The sequence below is a fragment of the Excalfactoria chinensis genome, chromosome 3, assembly GCF_039878825.1.
Source record: "Excalfactoria chinensis isolate bCotChi1 chromosome 3, bCotChi1.hap2, whole genome shotgun sequence".
Taxonomy (NCBI): domain Eukaryota; kingdom Metazoa; phylum Chordata; class Aves; order Galliformes; family Phasianidae; genus Excalfactoria; species Excalfactoria chinensis.
The window spans coordinates 95,796,681-95,818,601 of record NC_092827.1 but is presented as its reverse complement, the minus strand read 5'-3'; the positions used below and the strand labels follow the sequence as shown (position 1 = coordinate 95,818,601).

The following is a 21,921-nucleotide window of genomic DNA, read 5'->3' as shown; positions in this document are numbered from 1 at the left end:
TTGTTTGGTGACTAAAGAGGAGTAATGGCTTTCCATTTACATTCTGTATTCTACTGTTTAATAATAAATACACTTCTGACATTGTTAAATGATAGCCTGCTCCTAATAAACCCCATGCTGATCTGTTTGTTTGTTGGAATGGGTAATTCATCTTCCTGGGCTGCTAAAACTTTAGCTGGGATTGTAGAGACATGAATCAGACACAACCAACATGTCCCCTGCTGATCTGCTCATTTCCTCGCAGAGAGAGACCAGAGAGTCTTCTCTTCACGTTGCAGATCATGTTATTAATTGTTTTCATTGTTAATTGCTCTTAAGTCTTGGTAGGCCACGTGCATATGGAATACACATGGACTTCCATGTGTATACTCCTGCCAGGCTATGTGGCACTAAGCTGTAATCCCTTTGTGTTATTGAATGAAGTGCCTGTGGCCAAGCTGAATCCACCAGAACAAGCTGAGCAATATCATTTTCGCTTTAGATTTCCTATCAGAAAGAAGGCTGGGGAGGGGGTGCTGAAGGATCACGTTATCCTCAAACCTAATTATGATCTCAGTAGCTCCTGAGGATTTGGTTTATGAAGTGGCTCATAAATTCATCGTTATTATATCCATGAATACCCATTGGTCTCGTGCACTCATAAGGGCTTGTTTGAGTAGTTTTAAATTAGTTTATAATACAAATAGATTTCATGGTGCTCTTGACAGCCAAGCACCCTGGAAAGAGCAGCCTCAACAGATCCAGCTTCTCACCCCGTCAGAGTATCACTGAGAGGAAATGGGCTCCCACCAGCTCTGCTAAGGCTGACAAAGGTTTCCCCTGAAGCATCACACAGAAAGGTCCAACAAACACAGGGTGTGCACAGCTTACCTCCAGGAACACTCCACAAGTTTTTACCATAAGCCCAGGAAGATCCTGAGAGCCCTGCAGGCACCCTGCACAGTCATGAATGGAGCAGAGCCACATCTGAACACACGGGACACAAGATTTGGAAAACAAAGCTTTAAACTCACCATTGTCTCACATCAAAATAACTCAGAACTGACCAGACCACTTAGCAAGCAGTCCCTTCACATACATACATCCATTCATCCACAGTTACTTGCTACTGTTACTTGCCCCAGAAAGCTGCAGTCAGGTTAAGATCACATTCCCTTTCCTTCCCCAGTCCAATTACTGCAGTCCAGCAGTGACACAGCACCCACAAAACATGCAGTCTTGACACAGCTGAGGTTGGCAGCACTATGCTGAGAGTAGAAAGAGAGTGATGATACTACACAGGAGTTTCACTACAAATACACCTCTATCTCCAACACCAAAGTACCATCCTAAGGCCCGCTTTAGATATTGGTACTAGACACCAGGACACTATTGCACCAGCAGACACTATCACAAAAGGCAGAAAGGCTTTTGGCTTATTTTACCGTGGAGTTTTCTTGCTTGCTGCTTTTCCCTCTAAAACATATATTCTGTTTCACTGTTCTCAGTAGGTTGGCTGCCAGAGAACCTAAACCAATGTGGTTGGAATACAGTTGCAAAATGGAAGACTATAAGGGTGGAAGTACCTATACAAAAAGAATAGGCTCCAAGGACAGAATGACTAACTCATGGCAGGAGGAGGGGAGAAGACATACAAGATACTAAGTCTAGCCAGAGAGAAAAGCAGGGTACACACGCAATTCCCCAGAGACAACACTTACCATCAGGTGGAATCTCATAGACCATCTCCCTGCTTCCTCCTGAAAGCACCAGAAGCAGGCTAGCATCTGACACACCAGGCAAGCCCCTCAAAGCAGTCAGAGCTGCTTCACTTGGCTTGGTAGAGAATGCTCTGGGTTACACTACCAGGCCTCACGAGTCTCCGTAATGTCACTGGGAAATAAGATACACCTGTTCTGAATCTGAGCAGATAGGCCTATCTGATTTCAAAGCCAACTCACAGTTGAGTAGAGATTAGATTGGCTGTGAGAAATTCTTGTTATTGTGCAACTTGTTATTCATGGTAGGGTGAAAATGGCTTCAAAGGTGATCCCATGTACTCTGAAGGATATCTTCTTATATCTAATGTACTTTATACAAACCAAATTGGTTTTTGCTTCAAGCATCTCTCTGCAAAAGAAAATCAATTTCAAGTTGCAGCAGCTGTGATCTTTCAAGCTAAAGATTCATTGCAAACTTACTAAGTGTTTGGCAATGCAAAACTGCAGAGACATGACAAGTAATGTCCATGTCAGTGTATGCACTGTGTCCAAATCAACGTTTGACCTCCAAGATATAGAGCAATCCACTGCCACTCTAACAACAGCGTCCCTAACAGAAAAGAAAATATGGTGTAAGCAGATACACAATTTGTTTTAACCCCTACGACATTCTAGGGCAGCAATTTTAAGCCACTAGATCCGTTGTCCTTGAAAATAAAAAGCCCTCAAAGTGAAGGATGCTGACCCAACACCTACCAGGCTCTCCTCATCCCTGCGAGTAGGTGACTTTATGCTCAGATGATTTGTGATGTCCCTCATTACCCCCTTGTCTTACATGGCCTGCTGCAGCAACTCCTGTTCACCCCAACTTGTTCTCAGCCTTCCTACTTCCACTATCCAAAGACTGCTAAGGAGGTGAACACAGCCTTAGGAGAGGATCAGGAGCACTGATTGGAATTATCACTGCTGTGCATCCTTTGCTGGCTGTTCTGAGCTGTGCCCTTGACTTCAGCAGCTCTGGGCAGCTAAAGCCCAGCAAAGTGACAAGTGATAGCTTGTGACAGCTATCTGAACTGTGTTGGCTTAGTAAGGAGCAATGTTAGTAACATCTTTGGAGCACACTGTGCCTGCATGCAGTTTTGGATGTGTTTAGAACAAATAATTATCTCTGCTACAGCAAATAGGCTGGATGTCCATGGGGGAGATCCAGAAACTGTCAATAGAATCACAGCTCATGAAAACTCCTTGAGGTACATCTAGCACAGGCTTATCTAAAAGCATTTCAAATACAACAGCATTATGTTGCCAGGATGCCAACCACCAGTCAAACGGGCTCATGTAACTTCTCCAAAGCTGAGAGAAAGCATGGAACAGGATGTCTGTCCTGCAGAGGCATGCAAAAAGTGATCTGGGCTGTTGTGTGTCTCCATGATGACAGCTTGTTTGCAGACCGTAGTGCACATTCAGAGCACGATACAAACACGGCCACTCTGCAGGACCATTGCAGAGCCATGTGCTCTTTTCAACAAGAAAACTGAGGATTGTGGGCACTTTGCTCCAGTGCTCTGCTATAAACCATGGAGCAGCACTGAGCCTCTGGGATTGGATTTGCAGCCACTCTGGCCCATAGCTGGGTCACATTCCCAGTTTGTAGATGACCATGCCAAAGAACTAAGGTGCCCTGTGTACTCTGAGCATTGCAGCAGAGACATCCCCCTACACTACAGGCAATGCAACCATTTTTTCTACCCTTCTCTTAACACTACTCTTAAACTCATTTCTACTTGACTCCGTAACCTGTGGCCCACAAACTGTCCTGATTTTGCAATACCCTTCTTTTATTACATGCGTCAGGTTACATGTAAGCTTTCAATCCTCCTTTAGCTTCTTCCTGCAGGATAGGTTGGTTGGTTGGTTCCACAAGGTAGTTTAACTCTGTACACTGGCCAAGTATTGCCTGTGCACTTCCTTCACAGGAAAATCAGTCACTGCAATCAATCAGGTTTTTATTCTTACAGGGTTCTTAGGCACTTCCAGTGAGAAACGGGACAGTGGATATTTGGGGAATATTTGTAAGCCTGGAAAAATTCTGCTGGACTTCAGCCCTTGCTTCTCAAAGGAGGCTGGCTACTCGTACCAGACTTCCTTAAACTCATTGGCCATGTAAAGCAGCCGCATCATATTATAACAGGGGCTGGGCCTTAGTTTGAATGAATTAACTTAGCCTGAAAATTAATGACCTACAGTTCCTTCTACCACAAACATTCATTATTAGCAGATTGCAATCTGCTCCATTTTTGCTTCCTTTACCGCCTTACAAAAATCCACACCCACAGCTCTTCACTACAGCTTTTGAGATGTGAAGCTCGAGCAGCACAGGTCCTACAGCACAGCTGAGGGCAGAGGCACAGACATGAAGGAGACAAGCCTACAGACACCTAGGGCAGTGTGTTATGTTGAACCCTGCTGGCAGCCCTCCACTCACTCGCTCCAACTACCTCGAGGGAGGAGAGAATCAGAAGGGCAGACATGACAGAAATGTGTGAGTTAAGATAAATATAGCTTAATTATCGAAGGAAAAGGGGAAAAAGAAAACAAAACGAAAGGGCAGGTAATGCAAAGGTGATCGATTACGTGACACCTGCAGAATAAAGCCCAGCCAGTTTCTACTGTGAAAAAATGCCTTCCCAGTTCTTCCCAGTTTTATTGCTGACTGTAACGTTAAGGGAGGGGATATCCATTGGGGCAGCTGTCCCAGCTGTATCCCCACCCAATCTCCTGCCCACCCCAGCCTGCTCCCTAGGACAGCAGAGTGAGACCAAGAATACCCTGAGGCTGTGCAAGCGCAGCAATCATGAAAACAAACACTGCTGTCTGCTATCAACACTGCTTTGGTCACTATAAAAAAACAAGGTAGGATCTGTAAGACCTCCCCCAGCCCAACCACAACCATGTAAATCTGTTCCCACTGAAACACTGATCTCCTTCGGAAAGTCTAAGGTGCTTTGTGTTGTGTTTGCATAAGCTCTTAGAAAGGCAGTGGTAGTTCCAGCCCTGAGTTTCCTGTTCTAATTTTCCCAAGGGTTTTCCCCAGGGTAGAAGTGACTCATAAGAGCTTATAGTAATAAAAGATAAAGCATTTCACAAAGCCTAACATCCAGGATTAGAACAATGTTTCCTACTTTATCTTGCATTGGTTCAAATTGCATACACGTTACCAAAAGCATTACCACCAAATGACATTAGGGCTTAAAAGGTATCATGGTGTGATAACAAATGTCTAGGGAGCGAACAAATAGAAAGCAAAAATGCTCATCTGTCTCCAGTGTGTTTAAATAAGTTTTTATAATAAGTTAAATAAACTAAAAGGGCGAGCTGGATTTCAGCAGCAGTTAACCTTTCCCCTGACACAATGCAGGGTCTCCTTCTAGGGATGCTAGTAGAAGATTTACCAAATGCCATATTGTGGCTAACTTGGGAGTCTGCCAGATCATTGCCTGCTGCTTATATTGAGTTTCCCAGGAACGAGGGTGATACTTCAGGCTTATTTGAAAACCATCCTGATCCAAAGGGCTAATTTCATTTCCTAGAGAATAAAACATGCTATATTCTAAGGGTTATGGCCAACAGATGTCTGAGATGATTACTTGCAGCTCACTGGGTCTAGTCTTAGCCAAACAGTGCAGCTTACTGGTAGGAGATGTTGTGCCTGATGACACCTTCTCCACTGCTTGCCTTCCACTCTCCCAAAGAAGTTAAAAACACAATGCAGTTTTGGAATAGAAGTGGTCACAGAATCGTAGAATACCCTTTCTTGGGTTGGAAAGGACCTCAAGGATCATGAAGCTCCAACCCCCCTGCCACAGGTAGGGCCACCAACCTCCCTATTTAATACTAGACCAGGCTGCCCTGGGTCCCATCCAAGCTGGCCTTGAACACCTCCAGGGACGGAGCACTCACCTCTCTCTTGGTAAAGAACTTCTGCCCGATATCCAACCTAAATCTTCCCTCCGTCAACTCAAAACCGTGTCCCCTATTATCTACTCTTTCAAATAGTTGAAAGGGGTTTGGTAGAGTATTCAGGTTTCACAGAATGTGAGATAGTTCAGACAGTTTCTTCCTGGAAGAAGAAATCTCTGCAGCATAGGTCTGTGTGTTCAAGCACACAAATCTAGTGAGGTAGAGGTAGCTGTTACTGCTAAGGCAAAAAGGAGCATTACCTGTTTAGACAGTTTTGGCTGTCAGCAGAAGAGGTGTTTTTGTCCCAGGTGGACAATCATAACGTTAGACAGGTCAAAGCTCTGGGTCAGAGTGTACGCACAGGGTGCTGGACTTCAAAATTGATGCCGTATAGTTCAGCTAAAGCTGGGTCAGCTGCAAGACGACAAGCAGCATTTTGGCACCCTCATCTTGGCAAACCCAGGCTGCAGGCCTGCACAGGTGTAAAAATGTTAAGCTGCAAGCTCTTGGGAAGTGTTTCTCCTTGCAGCAGCTAGATGGGGAATTATTACAGCTTGGCTGTCATCACCAGTGTGAAAAGTAGGTGTGATTTTTCCTGGTTCAATTAAGTAGGAACCTTCGCCGAATGAGTCCATTCCATTTTAAGTGCTTCCCCTTTCCTTGCAAAGTGGTGACACGGAAACAATGCAATCTACTGCTGTGAAATGACAGCTTACTCCAGCCCTTCCGTAACAGAAGCCCTTGAGGCTCACACCAAGGGAGCTTGATTAGGTTAGTAATCACTGCAGCACATAGAAAGCATTTATACCCTGAGACACATTGTAAATAAAGACTTATGCTGGTTCTGCCTTTAAAGCCATGGAGATTTAAGCAATATGGCTTTTTTCCAGTGCCGAGGGAGGAGAAACTGAGGCAGTAAAATCCTGAAAGCCAGCAATTATTCATGAGGGGATGCTGAAAGCACTTGAGGGCTCAAAGCTTGCGATATTTTACCTACAGTTTGTAGCACGGGGACCAAAGGACAGGATTTTCATTAAACCCAAGAGCTCTTAGGGGCACAAACTGTATTTTTCTCAAGCGATGCTGACAGTCCTGTGCAAGTTCTCTCCCAGAGCTGTGTGTGCTCTTGGTGCCTCACCGCCTGCTGCTGTGAGGGATCTGCAGGTTTTCTCCAAGTTGGGGGGGGCCTCTTCTGAGGTCTTCAGTACTTTTCTCCTTTGGCAGCCACTGAACTTAACATGACCACTAATTCATAATTTATCTAATTACTCATCTGTCAAAACCCAAGGAAGTAATCTCTGCCGAATCGTTTCAGTTGAAAGAATGGGGGTGAAAGTTACTTTGTGATGCAGGGCTCTCTGCTGCTCACAGGTATGACTCTGGGAGCCCTAAATCCTTTCTTCTGTACTTTACATCTGGTGCTATGAGATATTTGGGAAACAGAACCAAGTAATTCCTTCACCTGCACCTTCTTTCTCAGAGCAATCTCTAGTTTTAGTTGCCTCCTCCATGCTTTTGGCAGTGGGACATCACAGGAGTCCCTTCCTCTGCAGCCAGGAAACTGGGAAACATAAATATGACACAATTACCTTAAATTACCAAAAATATCATTTTTATGGAAGAAGACTTAAAATTTCACTTATTCCAGATATGAAGCAGCAAGAGACACATAGTGAGATTATAGGGGAGTTTCAATGACCGAGGTTCACCCATGGCCTTCAGAGAGCAGAAATAATTCTGCTCCCAGCTTCACGGTGGTTTTATACTTTCATCTCACATACTGAACCTTCTGCTTGAACTTTGGAGATTCAGTTACCCCAGTTAGCACATGATTAGGATAATTCTGCTACCTGCCCGTTTGATCCCGGCCGTAGCCATAAATGACTGTTCTGTGTCTACATATATCTGTAGATCAGATACAGATCTGAATGTACAACACAGCTCCACCCAGACTCCTATCAGAAGACAAACTCAATCACAGCAATAAAAAGTGCAGTATAACTCAACGTTTTCCACTTGTTCCCTTAGCATCCCTTGGCATATCCCTCCTCATGCAATTGCCTCGCCCCCCAAAGCTGTGAAAGATGCTTGTTTTGCTGAGTCCAAGTCTCCTTTGGGTCTCCAAGGCTCTTCTGTCTGTTCTTTCAGTGAGATTAATAAATACTATACACACTGAACTTCTGCAGGGCCCATCACAGGAGCCCCAGTGTCCCTCTAAAATGTTTCATTTTGGTTTCTTGCCATCCCTTCTTTTGGAACACACAACTGCCAACAGACCAGTAACACCTACGCGCCTTACAATCAATGTCCTTCAACCTGCAGCACCGTGCTTTTATTTGATTGTTTCCTCTCCCCAATGGTTTTGCATTTGAGCTCTATCTGGTGCATCTTGACTGTGTGTAGCAAGTCTCAGCGCCCAGCCCAGCTGGGTATGTCCTCAAGCAGGTCAAGACATCACCATGTCCCAGCGCTGACTCATGGCTGTGCTCTCACAAGGGTTGATGACAAGCTCTTTGGTGCTCTCGTTCGTGTCCCCAATGGTTTCAGTGTCCAAACAGAAGCGTGAAGCTATGTGCTCAAGGTGTGACCCAACTTTACCCCATTGCTGCTGAAAGACACACGAGAGGAAAAACAGGGGTGAACAAACTTGTTCCTCCTCGATACGCTTTTACTATGCTGGTTCAGCATCCAGAGACAGTTGTCACTAAGACTTTTCGGCCTGACACAGGGAAGCACAGGGCTGCCCAGCCTATGCCAAGCAGACAACATGCTGAGCCCTTCTCCCATCTGCAGCACTCATTTAAGCTCAGCCTCTGCTTGGCGTTAGAAAGATAATGTATTACTAATGGTTTTTTCTCCAGGTCACTGGTTCAAATGCCAGCTCAGTGATTAACTGCAGAGAAACGTTAGCCTCTGCTGGCTGACTGGCGGCCCATGTGGACTAAATTGCCAGTTTCAGTTTGACTTCTGTGGATAAGTATCCAGATCACCACCTGCACTAATAGACATCCTTATCAACACACTCATTTAAGAGGCAAAGGGCTGAACAGGCTAAAGTCTGTGCTCCCAGATTGACTGTGCTTCCCCGAAGTTAGAGCACATCACAGTGATGTGATGTGCAGTGATTTTATGCTACAGGAATGGAAGCTTCAGAGGTCAGTGAAAGGGCTCACCTGCTTGTTGTCGCTTTCTTTGCAAGGTGACAGGAGCACTGGGGAGCCAGGGAACAGGGTATACACAGACAAGCACAACTGCTGCTGACGGACTTGGTGGTTGTATGTGTATGTCCACTCCTGCAAAGAGAAATAAAAGAGAGAAAGGAGATGAGAAATCAAGGTTGATTGTTGGTATTCCTCAACCTGGAAAGCAAACGCTATGGCCTGGATCCTTCCTCTCCTGAAACCAATCAGAAAACTTATTGGCTTCAAGAGGCTCCAGGATATGTCACTAGGGATGCTCCAAGCCTCTCTAAATCTGCAGCTGTCACTGGCAGATTACCATATCAAAGTAAATGTCCCTGAAAGTAGCTAGAAGAAAACTGTTTACAAGGTAAAGGTAGGCAGAACTGGGCTGTGGTTAGGGAGCAAGGCAAAACAGAAAAGGAAATAGTACTAACCACACAAGATGCAATCACTTTTATTTCAGGGAAGGGCAGTAGAAATGCTTTGTGAACGGCACAAGGAGACGGGAGGTAACATACAGCAAATATCTGCAATTCCTCAGGATTCTGTTCCCAAATGTCACAAATCTTATAGGTAAAGTTCCCCTTTACATCAAAAGAGTGGGACCTGAGAGAGTCTGCTTCAGGCACTGCTTATAGGCACCCCTAATTGAAGCCCAGTGGGTTACACAGGCATTGTAAACTCTATTGCCTAAGGCCACGAGTTCCTGTGTGGAGACCCTACGGATAAGAGATGGAGAGAAACACAGTACCTTACTGTAGAAAAGAAACTTGACTACAAGTCAGCAGCTTCATGCTACAGATGCTTGCTGCTCCCAGAGCCCATTGAGCAGTGCTGTATGGCAGCAGGCTGCACAGTGCTCTCCTGAGGGACACATCTCTATGTTATTCCTGGAAGCTGAGAAATCCCTTCCCCTGATGTTCACAGCAAGGTAAGCAACACTCCTCTATGCATGGAACAGTTTGTACACATTAAGATTGCTCAGTTATTAAGCATGTAAGTAAGCAGGAGAGGCTTTGACCACTAGGAAACTATAACAGATTGCTTGATCACCATTTCTAGTTTAATTGTTCATTATGTTTAATAAAGTCTTCAGGCTAACTTCACAAGATCTTGTTTTTCTCATTCACCTGCAACAAGACAGAACTCCAAACGTTTGCAGCACTGATTTGCCACGACTTTTGAACTTCACTCCCTGACTTCAAAACAGACAGTACAGTCATTTAATCCCTTTAATTTAAATCATGCTTCATTCAGGTTCTTAGCCACCTAGAAGGGAAAACGTATTTTTCACACAGCAGACCCAGATCTACAAGGACTTCACACTGTGCTCTTTGCCTCGTATGCTTCTTAGCCTACTTCTCCCCACCAGCTAATAGAAACTGAGCCTGTTTTTCTGAACAGCCTGCCCACAGGTTTCTCAGCAAGAGCTGCCCAAGATTTCCACACAGAACAAGCATTCATTTTCAGAGCCACATTCTGCAACTCAAGGGCCTTCTGGCAACTACTTCTTCTTTGTCAGATGGAACAGAGTTCACCTGATCCTATAGAGAAGGCATTCCAGACATCCCAACTGTGCACACTGTCAGTCTGGAAAATGATGCCAAATTAGTCCTGCATCTGTGAAGAACCAAGCCTTAAAGGGTGAATTCCAACACCTGCTCTTGGCACCCGTGTTACTACAGCCTGCTTTGAAAACTATTTTACATTTTTAACCAGTTGCTCATCATTTAGTTCAGAACAGGGCTTGGTTATTGGTATTCACCTGTGTTTGTGAGGCTCTTCAGCACCAGCAAGCAAGTTGTGCCTGTGTGAGATTTCTCAAATAATTCAAGGAGTGGATTCCCTGGCCTCTATAACCTTGCTTCAGAGGCATCTTACAGAGAACTGCTTATCCCAGAGTTTCTCCATGCTTAATCCCAGGCCAGGCTCTGCCCATGCCATCCCATTAGTCATCCTGTCTCAAGGAAGGACTATCCTCTCATTCAACAAGGCTCCATGGGATAGATGGGATGGTTTAACCACTCCTTCTAAGCTCTTTATCCTAAGAAGCCAGCCTATGAAGCTAGACATGTGCATCAGCTCAACAACAGACACTGGATCCCCCACCCTTGCCCCCAGGCCATCCTGCTACTCTTTTATCTAAACTGACAGATTTCCACAAAACTCTTCTATTTTGACAGAACGGCTTTTTATGGAAGCCAGTCCTGTTGAAAAATGTTCCATCCACTTCTAATCACGTCTTGTCACTCTTCAGCCCAAAATGAAAGCCAGAGAAAATAATGTTTAAAATTAAGAAAGCAGGGGATGGGGGGGGATGGGGTATGCAGGGAAGATACTCAAATGCTGTACAATGCTTAAAAAAAACTTTGAGTTAAAATACAGGCAAATGGTTGGGCACATTTTTACCTCACCCCATCTCTTCCCTTATTTCTGCCCGTCAGAATGAAAAATAGTGTTTTCTTCCCCATGAGAAACTATGGGATCTTCTAAAGTCTGGCCCACTCCCATGGCCAGTGCAGCAGTAAGAGTGGCAGAGCCTTTCTTTTGTGGTCAAGCAGGCAGCCCCAGCGTCCTCTTAAGAGTAGAGCTGTTTAAGGAGCTAACATGGCCCCAGGAGTGCAGGTTGGCCAGGAGAGGTGAAACTGAGACCAATGTTTTCTGCCCTTTCAAAGACAAAGCAGCTTTTGCTGAAGTGGTGGCAGAGCAAGGAGTAAGAGGGTGTGCTGGGAAAGCTTTGCAACCAGCTGCACACCACAGCCAGCAATCCTCTGCAGCCTCAGCTGACTCTAACCCGCATCTGAGGCATGCAGCTCTTTTTCAAGGCTTTAGTGTCATTCGAGCAGGCACCTGTCACTGCTATTCTGCATCATTCAGAAACGAGGAAATGATTTCAAAATGTGACCTTTGGCTTGGCACGGCAGCCCCCAGGCCTAGCAAGAAGCAGCCCGATGTGAGCCCTAAGAAAACACCTTTTCTTTTTTGTTTTTTACTTCAGCAAAGTTGCCCCTGCAAAACATGATGACCTGCTCTCATTAGCTCTCTGTCTTGCTGTTGGTATTAGGGATGTACTGTCAAGTGGAAGCAAGCACACCACTGCATATTCAGCTATTTCATGACACCCCCAAAGAAGCAAGTGATCGTTATCCTCCCTGCTTTATAAATGGGAACAATGAGAGAATGCTCTGACATCCCCCACTGTGAGCCTGAAGCAAAGGCAGATCCTCAGTGTCCCACCCCAGTGACCCCACAGCAAGGCACACGTGCCTGCTCTTGGCTCTAACATTTCCTAGAATATGGTTTGGAGAACACATACTGATTCACACAGCTTTTTCTTGTCTCAGTTAGACTGCAAAAAAAAACAAACCACCACAAGATCATCCTCATTAAATTCTCAATAGTTTAATGGGCAATCTAACACTGAGAGAACACAGGCTATGAAGTTATAAATACCATTGCAATTCAGTGCATTTTGAAAGAAATTAGGCTGAAAGATGAAAGGAAATTATAGTTCTCTTTGTCTTCCTCTGATCTCTGCAGATGGGCAGCAGCAGGATCTCAGCTCAGGCTAGCACAGAAGTAGGTGGTCCAGCCTATACTGGGGCTTCTGCCCTAAATCCCTGCTGCTGCCCATGGCCTCCAGCAAAGCGAGGTGGATTACCAAGGTTGAATGGCACGCTCTCTCAGTGTGAAAGGCAGCAGGGTGACCCTCCAACAGAGATTTAGTAAACTGAAGGGATCACCTTGGATCTGCCACAGAATCACTGAATTATAGGGGATGGAAGGGATCCCAAGCCTCCAGCTAAAGCAGGTTCCCTACAGCGGGTAGGCACCGTCTCAAGGGACAGTGACAAGGAAGTCCCAGCTGTAATCAACCCCAGCATGCTTTACCTGACTGACTATCCATATGGCCAACAAAAAATGCAGGAGGAAAGTATTTTCCTCTTCTTCTTCGTAGACAGTTGAGATACAAAGAGATTACATGACTGCCCCACCACCTACAGGAAGCCCATAGCTCCACATAGCATGACACTCCAGCCTTCTCACCTGTGCTGTTGCTGATGTGCCTTTGCTGGTGATACAAGGATTTAAGCTCAGGACAGGCAGCTCTTGGTCTTCAGACTTGTGTGACTCCAGGCAGCTCTGCCTTTGCCTGATCATCCCAGTCTGATATAGCAATTCCTCAGGAATCCTGTGGGAACAGTGTGAAAACAACAGCCTTACTCCTCCTGGCAAACAGTGTGCTCCAAGGGAATGGGATGAGGAGGGTGTTGCCATACAGTTCACCTTCAGATAAGGACTGGTGAGATCTAATTCATTGACAAACCACTACAAGTAGTGCACAGCCAGGAAAACTGCAGAAGCAGCTTTCGGAGATGGATGAACAGCCTTTGACAGGGGAATAATAAATAACTGTGCAAAGCAAACAGAGGAGCAAGGAATGGACTGTGAGCAGGCTGATGGTCAGCTTTCATCTTACAGGAGCAGGCAACTGCATAACAAATGATTGCATAGTGCTGGCATTCCTTTTCGATGCTGCCACACAATGCCACACTTGGCAAAAAAATGAAAGCCAGAAAACAGCAGTAAGTAATTCTCACACTGCAAGGGTGCATTTAGCTATTGCACCAGTGGGTCCCCGGAGGCAGCTCCAAAAATGGTGCACCCTTTCTACATCTCCTGACTACTAGAATAGGTGTAATGGTTTCTGCACCACTGTGGGGGACTGAAATATATCTGCACAAAAGCAGCTGTGGAAGTGTGTATGAAGGAAAGCATCAGGCTAAGAGTAAGCCAGAGTCACCCAAATATGTGTTATCAGCTCCTGGCACGGAGAGTCTGATAATAGTGAGGTCCTGCACCATGGAAATCCATAGCTCAGACTGCTTATGGAAAGCAGAATCACAAACAAAAGACATCATGAACAGGCAGCGCTGAAAACTAAGACAAAATTCACCATGCCCTGCTGCAAAGCCCAAGGGAGGAGGTGGGGTGTCTATGTCTGGGCAAGAGAAAGGTGTGGAACTGGAGGGAATGAGAACTTCCTGGGGTAGCAGGAATGGGGTTTCCTGCTGGAGACTGGACATTCATACCGAAGTTCAGGGTAAACATTCTCCAGGTACCACTTGAAGCTGTGGCATTTCAGCCTCTTCCGCAGCTCCACTCTGCTCTGAATGCTGTGAAGGTACAATGAAGATCATGAGGATGAAATTCAAGGCCCCAAAAATCCAACAGATATGCACAGGCAGCAAATACAGGAGTGCTAGCAGCACTATTTCCCGCTGTCCTCTGTGTGAGCTTGGTTGGCCGCTTTGATCTCTGTCTCTTTGGAGGTCTCACTTGGTAAAATACCATGATGACATACCGCCATTTTAACAAGGAGCCTGGAGTTCAGGCAATGAAAAAGTCTGAGGAAAAGCACAGCTATTCAAAAAATGATTAGTAACCAATGTATGTTATCTACTATATGCAATGAAAGCATTAATTTAATATAGTAATGCGCTAGGAAGTTAATATATGCTATTATAAATTACTCTTAGTTTATAGAACTACAGAAGGCCTTGATTCACAGGAGTACTTAAATACAGCTTTCAGTCACTAGAAGTTAATCACATGGCAATATGTCTTATGTTAATTAGGGCTAGACTTCTGCTGCTGAGGTATTACACTGCAGAGAGTGATGTTTCCCAAACCTCAGCTCCTCTTTTGGGCCAGGTGAAGCTCTTATGGAGCTGGTATGACCTCCAGAACCTTCCTTTTGCATAGTTTGTCTTCCCTGCACCTTCATTCATATGAGTGGGACAGAGCTGTTACTTCATCCCATGCTGAAGGATGGGAAGAAGATACGAATTCAGAAGAAAAAGGTTAATCTCTAGGACTGCAATTTATTTAGCATGGAAATGGAAGAGTAGCCAGAATGAATTTCGATTTGGATTTGCACTTTGCTGCGATCCAAAGGAAATTTTCTAAAGAAAGAAAGAACATATGAAAATGAGAAATAAACACAAATACATTCGCCATTTCCTGATATGGAGACATTTCTGACTGTTCAAAGGATGAATGGCAGACTCCCTGAATATCAAGCACTTCTTTCCAATAAAGGCTTGCCAGGTCCAAAATCTGATTATTTTCTTGTCTCTCAACGGTTAGCAAGACCTCTGGACTTTTTCCCCTAACTTTGCTCTGGGACCTGAAGTACTTGTTCCCAACACCAAGGGCAGGACATGGGCAGAGGAGGTTTCCCTTATCATGTCTTGGTTCGCTCATTGGGATACACTAGTAGCACATATGAATTACCTGTTTATAGTTATCATCACTCTGCTCATTAGCTTCTGCCTACCACTAGTATTTAATTGAGCATTACTGCAGAAACAACGCGGGCAGGTTTCCTGCAACAGGGAGGACACTTACTTTCCATAAGGCCTCCCCTGGGCTGCGGGCCGGGCAGCATAGTAGTACTGTTTGAATTCATCCATCCACACCTCTGCAGTGCGCTTGGTGTTTCTGAAGGAGGCAATGAAAGACAGGTGATGACAAGGAAGTTTCTGAGGTGATGCCCATACTTTCTAATAGCCATCAACTCTTCCAACACTCTCTCAACTTTGTCTTTGGTTTCTCACAAACCACCACCTCTCCAGACATCACTACCACAGAAGTTCCCTTTCCTTCCCATTTCTCCAGTCACCAAACTTAAGATGCCACATCTTGGGTGAGGGATTCACCATCTCAAGCTTCACTGGATGTCTTGCATCCATCTCACTCAGAACTGTGGTTTCTCTTAAGCACCATCTCCCAGGCAGGCAGGCTTGAGGTTGTATTTTGTGGATGGGATTGAGCTCTGAAATCCAGTGTGAGAAACCAAATATTTCATCAATGTCATTCCTGCAGGGACTCTCCTCCTTTTTTTTTGTTGTTAACATCTCTGTTTAATCAAAAATACCACAGAGCATCAGGTTGCCAGAAGCTGCTTCTCCACTCAGTCTGCATGTTACTGCATTAAGTTTGAGTCTGAGAGATATCAGAAGGTTAACAACAACACATCCTTGAAAACCTATGGATATATTTCTGCAGACTGCTCTTCAATCCCTTGTTCCATGGTGCTTCCCTTTCTCCTGCAGTAGTGCTCTTGGTCAAGAGATGGCTAAGTCACAGTGCCTACGTGGATCTAGCATTCCTCATTCCCTAGCAGGCCTACCCAAAGCCCACATCCAGCCTTATTTGCAAGAGTCTTCTTTCACAACTAAAACCAAGAGTATCCCTTGGTGACCCAGGTTTGTGCCCTTCTCCTACCCCGTGCCTCTCACTCTGTCTTTCTGAAGTGAGGTGATAGGGTTACCTCAGCATGCTCAGCTGAAGAGTCCCCGTCCTGCCCCGAACACTATTATTAGGTGTAACTGGGAGGTGGTGTTTGCAGTCCTCCCACAGTGCTGTCATAAGCAAAGCATGGGTGAGCTGCAGAGGGACTGGGACAGTGGCAACCCTGCTGCAACACCCTAAGTCCTCATAAATCCAGTTGGCTCAGTGAAATACCAGGAAACTGACTCTAAAAGGAACACCTGGTGTGTAAGTACATACGAAAACAGTTTATCTGGGAAACAATGCTGCATTGTGTCTGAGCGTCCCCAGTGTTTTACTCTGTCCTTTACTTAAGCGACAGCCTTCATCCTTGAGCTCCAAAAGAGGAAATCCTTCCCGTCTTAACCAACTGCTTCCTTTGCCTGCTTCCCCCAGGATTTTTGTCCACCTCAGCCACTCATTTCAGCACTGCATTCAGTCCCTGTTCCTGAGTGTGAGGCCAGGTCCCCTTCAGCTGGGAGGTGCAGCCCATCATGCTCCTAACTCAATCTGTCTGCTCCTTGCTGAGAGGCACCGGGAGCCATGTTTTCTGGTTCAGCTAAGTCACGCTCAGCTTCAGGATAAGGTCACTGGGTGCTGACAGACATGGTTGGCAGCCTGATTTCAGGGCATTATAAATGTTTTCTTATGACCTTAGCTTCTAAAGCATTTGCTACTGCGGTAGCTAGGGCTCGGAGAGCTGCAGAGCCTGTCCCTTCATTTCTGTGGTGATGAAAGGAACCGCGTCAGTGTCCTACTTCTGTCATCTTCTCAACACTCTAGAAATCCTAAGGGAGACAGCTGTACCAGCTCACTATGGCTCATGAGATTCCTGCCCATGGGTATTTCACATTTTTTTCTATCAAACTTTCCTCCCCACCTCCCTGCAAGGCAGCAGCTTATTATTCCTCACAAAAATGAAGCAAACCCCATACACTCACTTGATGTATGTATTAGCATTCCCCTCTGGAAAGACGTAAGGATGTTTCTTCCGGAAGACGTGTCCAACACGGCTGCAGGGGATGATTTCCAGGCTACCTCCACACATCCACACACGGAAGGAGATTTCTACAAGAGAGGCAGCTTCAGCATTTTACGTTCCCGTCATAGAATCATTAAGATTGGAAAAGACCACTGAGATCATCACGTCCAACAGTTGACCCGCCCCCTCCATGCCCACTGACCACGTCCCTCAGTGCCACATCTCCATGGTTCTTGAACACCTCCATGGATGGTGACTCCACCACCTTCCTGGGCAGCCTATGCCATTGCCTTACCACTCTTTGAGAAGAAATTTTTCTTAACATCCAACCTGAACCTCTCCTGGCACAACTTGAGGTCATTCCCTCTTGCCCTAAAGCAGTCTGAATCGGGTGTTATCTCTCATTTCATCCTCTGCCATATTAAACTGGGGTAAATCAATTACCAGAGAGGCTTTCATAGGCTCAACCCTTGTAAAAGCGTACTTAATAGCTTCTTGCAATCTGTTTGAAGTTCACACATGTGAAATCGGCCTGTAGTACACCAGGTGCTGTTGCAGTAAGGAGTCCCTTTACATATAGCCCTGACCACACTGGAGAACCATCCTGCAGTTTTGCACTCCTACAGTGACCTCCGCACTGCCCAGCTGCCCTTCATGGGGCTGCCAATATTACTGGAGAGGCCATGAATTCTGTGCATTAACAATGACAGCGACGGGTCATTATCTTTATGACTCTAAAGCTGGTTGTACAAAGTGAACAGCACTGAGCATCCATCACCTGCCCCCAGAAGAGCAGGAGCTCTCCCTGCCCTGCACATATGCTAATGTTGCAGATTAACAAGATGCACAGGTCTGCAGGAGTGGAAGTAGTGACAAATAGGATTATTCCAAAAATATGGACAAACTGTCAGTATAGGTAACATCTCCTGGTGTCCCCAAGCTGCTTCCTGGCTGTTCAGTGGGGCCCTGCTGGAGGACACCTTGCTTGTGGCATGATCAACACCAAAAGTTACAGGGCTCTTGGCAGAGAGCTGGATGAGATCCCAGCTGCGAGGTGGCACAGGCAGCAGAACGGCAGCTCTACAGGGTCCGTCTGGTCCCAGCAGCTGGGAAGCTATGAATCTGCAGCTGTATCATCAGTCATACTTAGAACCAGCACAGAGAAGAAATAAAATAAAAAGGCTTCTGCAGCTCTGTATATCCTGTTTTGTGATCTGTTGGCAGTACCGAGCTATATGTAGAAAGTGTCTGCTTCAAAGCCGTGAGTTCCTTTTCACCACATGAAGCCACATAGGATGAGCGATAAACATGCATTGGATATACTGCTGGGATTGAGATTCCTGGAGAGAACTGCTGATGTCCTAGGGACTGCCTGCTGTTGGAGACCAGCAACAAGCAGAGTTGTATAGGGGGTCAGAGGCAGCACATCTTTACGTCTATGGTTCTCTTCTTGGATGCTATTTTTGGGCTGTCGACCCAGCGGGGGAGGCAAGAGGGCTGCAGTCAGTCCCTGCTTGGTTTCCTTAGAGGAGCAGATGCTTTGGGTCAGACCAGTGGCAATTCACCCACTCACAGAGAGAAAGGATGAGGAAGAGCAAACTGACTGAGCAATGAGATATAAATACATAAAATATGCTGGAGGAAAAAGGTGTGTGAAGCAAACAACAGTGCCAGGCAGCGGGTGGGATACTGCAAAGCGGCAGCATCTGTTCTCTTGGATGGCTGACAGCACTGCTATATGTGTTAAGAAAGAAGATTTTGCCTTCCTTGCTAGCTGTACTCCCCAGAGGTGTGAGCTATTAAAGCCAGATTTGGATCTGCCTCTCTGACATCAAGTGTCTCCTCCTCCTCTCAGAGGCAGTCTTATTGCTCTGATCTGCAGCATTGCTGCAGCTGCAAAGTCAGAACAGTCTTGCCTGATCCAGCTGTTAGCAATCCAGGATAAGGAACCATGGTACCCTGACACCAGTCTGCATTGTGTTCTTAGAGTTACTGGTGCAGGCACTCTGCAAATTCAGGGAGGCACCGATGCCTCAGTTCATGGCTTTGAAGTGTTATCATCAGACATCAGAATTAGACACATCCTAGCTTTATTCTTGAAATAGGATCAGGAAGAAACAAGGGAGTATGTGTGGTGAGCTCTCATCTGCTGGTAACACTGAAGCTGAAAACTGTGGTTCAGGATATTTCCCTATAGAAAAATCAAAGGAGCATGGAAGGCAGGGAATCCCATGCACCAAGCAGCTCCTCACTTCTCACCATTCATGGCTGTAGATCTCTTACCCATCTGAGACTGCAAGCTATGAATGTGAGGGAAACCATGCAATGCACTCAAAGTAAAGCCCCAGCTAACATCACATCTACCTGGCATGACTCTGGAAGTAGAACCAACCCTGAAAGGGTGGGAGGAAGAAGGGTGACTCACCAAAGTTCTCCCCACCCCAGATGTCCATGGCGTTGTCATACTTCCCCAGGTGGTTGAACCAGGCTTTATCGATCACAAACAGCCCTCCAGCAATGATGGGAGTCCTGCAGGGTTGGGGAAGCAAGAGGAGTGGATGAGCAGAAGAAGCTCTTCCTTTTGCTGCTTCTTCTATCATCAGGACATTATCTGTGCATTTCCTTCTTACCAAATGAGAACAATAAACCTCAAAAAGCATCAGAGCCTTTCTTTCAGCTGCCTCGGTATTTTGCTGTCAATCATAAATTGCCTGGCATTTAATGACTGGCTAATGCACCCATCAGCACAACTCCTACAAGCCCCAAGTTCACAGCCCTGATTGCAGGCTTCAGCATCAGAAATGCACTTAACGCTGGGGGGTTATTCACATGATGGTACTCTCACAGGCTTTTTTTTTGCCTGCAGCCAGCCCATTAAGAACACAATTCCAGAGGGGAGGGAAGGACAGAGTCAGCTCAGAAGGGCTTTTTAAAAGCCATTGCTAGCTGTTTGGTCTGTATTTCAAAACAGGACTATTTTTTACTCTTTGGATGAGCTAAGAAAAGCTGTGCTGAGATGGCACAGGGGAGGACGGGAGGGCAGACCCAGAGGAGACTTGTCCTTCACTGGGACAAGCCCCATCCCCACGTGCTCATCTCATGGGACACAGCCACAGGCACTCAGTATGCCATAGTGCAGGCTGCTGCACCGATGAAGTCTCTGTAGTACCCTGCATGGACAAAGCAAGCAGAGCTATGCTCTCCTATGAGCTTCCTGGAGCCCTGAGCATCCCAGCTCTAGATCTCCACTCTGCCATACAACACAGCACTTCACAGCTGGGGATATAGGCACTAGGGCCCCATGTGGAACGAGATGCCTGTCCTGACCCACATTCCTCTTTTCCCCTCTTGACTTACTTAATGGGTTTTGTAGGATCAAGTCGTTTGGCTTTCTGCTCTGGGGAAAGCTGCTCCCATTTGAAATGCAGGCTCCAGTCAAAACCTAAAACCAGTGCAGAGAAATACCTTAGGGAAATTAGAAATGGCATGGACTAGGAAGCAATTCAATCCCTTAGGCTACAGAATCTGTGTTGGATGAAATATTTTCTCCACTTTTAAATGTCTCAAGCCAATGGAGATAGAACTCTTGGGAGAGGAGTCCAATGACTAATGTATTTTATACTGCATATGAAAGAGAAACAACATTTTGCATTACAGTTGCAAAGTCAAGCGCACCAAAAGCGGTAAAAGTCAGAATTAAATCTGCTGTTGAAACCTTGCTCTTAGAAGACATCCTAGTCCCCCCATGCACACAGATGCACACTGTCATGGATATTGCACGCTACAAATAGCACAGGCATACTAATAAGTGCTACAGTCGCATCCTCTGCTTGTTGCCTAGAAATCCCCCATTTCCTCAGCATCTGGGCTTTCAGTGCTGCAAAGGTCGGTTTTGAAATGACCCTTTATCCTGCCTGATTTCTTTTTCCACTGTAGCAAACAATAATCCTCACGCCATCTCTAAGCCAGCCTGTAAATGGCACAGGGAGCACTGAAGAGTGCAGATACACATTGAGGATAGCTGGAACTCACAGCACAGCTCAGAGCCCCACTCATACTATAGGACAGAGCCTGTGGTGCTCACTCACCGCCTCTGAGATCTGAGGAAGCTGCCACATAGGCAAAAGTGTCCAAGTTGATGATATCAATAACAGGGCTGACCACCCGTGTGGGGTCCTGGAAAGCAGAAACAAAAGGAACTGTGACTTCAGATCACACCATTCAGCAACTGGCCAAGGGATGGCCCAGACTCTTGGATCCACCAAGCAGATGGGAACTTCAGTGATTATTTTGGTTGTTTGGTGGCTTGTTATGGACCTGTGCCCACCATTGCCTCCTCCACCACTGTCACACCAGTTCAAGCCAGGAATGAATGGTAGCAGAGGAGCTTCAGGGCATGCCACCTAGAGAGGGTGAACAGGTGGGTACCTGGGCAGGGACATAGCCAGCAAAGCCTCTGCAGGATGCAAACCCCTGTCTGCCTTTTACACATTCATTGGTGTATTCCCCTTTCACCTCCCTTAAGTACACCTTACTGAATTTCAAAAGTCAGGTAACAAATGGGCATTTGAGATGAGAGGAAAAAAACCCCACAGCTGGCCAAGCAGCGCAATCACTGTGTGTGTAATCATAGGAAATTTCTGAACGTACAAATTAAAGGGATGCAATTGTAGTTCTGCCAGAGGTGTGTAAGGGTTAAAAAAAACCACACAAAACAACAACACAAGAACAACTGCAAGTTATTTTAAATAGTTGGTGGTGA

General features: G+C 45.8%; 2 protein-coding genes across 3 annotated transcripts in view; both read right to left on the bottom strand.

The window, feature by feature from the left end:
- LOC140250457 (calpain-13-like) overlaps positions 1-1,864 on the bottom strand; it is a 48,411-nt gene extending 46,547 nt beyond the window's left edge. Inside the window, exon 1 of the mRNA XM_072333179.1 lies at positions 1,701-1,864. Within this exon, the coding sequence (XP_072189280.1) occupies positions 1,701-1,766 (66 nt within the window). The 5' untranslated portion in view covers positions 1,767-1,864. The remainder of the gene's footprint in view (positions 1-1,700) is intronic.
- A 4,838-nt stretch (positions 1,865-6,702) lies between these two features.
- GALNT14 (polypeptide N-acetylgalactosaminyltransferase 14) overlaps positions 6,703-21,921 on the bottom strand; it is a 65,363-nt gene continuing 50,144 nt past the window's right edge. Inside the window, exons 7-15 of one of the 2 annotated variants that reach the window (XM_072333180.1) lie at positions 21,248-21,335; positions 20,517-20,601; positions 19,585-19,688; positions 17,119-17,245; positions 15,254-15,346; positions 13,936-14,019; positions 12,890-13,034; positions 8,834-8,953; positions 6,703-8,268 (exon numbers count right to left, since the gene is read on the bottom strand). In XM_072333180.1, the coding sequence (XP_072189281.1) occupies positions 8,107-8,268; positions 8,834-8,953; positions 12,890-13,034; positions 13,936-14,019; positions 15,254-15,346; positions 17,119-17,245; positions 19,585-19,688; positions 20,517-20,601; positions 21,248-21,335 (1,008 nt within the window). In that variant the 3' untranslated portion in view covers positions 6,703-8,106. The remainder of the gene's footprint in view (positions 8,269-8,833; positions 8,954-12,889; positions 13,035-13,935; positions 14,020-15,253; positions 15,347-17,118; positions 17,246-19,584; positions 19,689-20,516; positions 20,602-21,247; positions 21,336-21,921) is intronic. The other variant, XM_072333181.1, reaches the window with a different exon arrangement.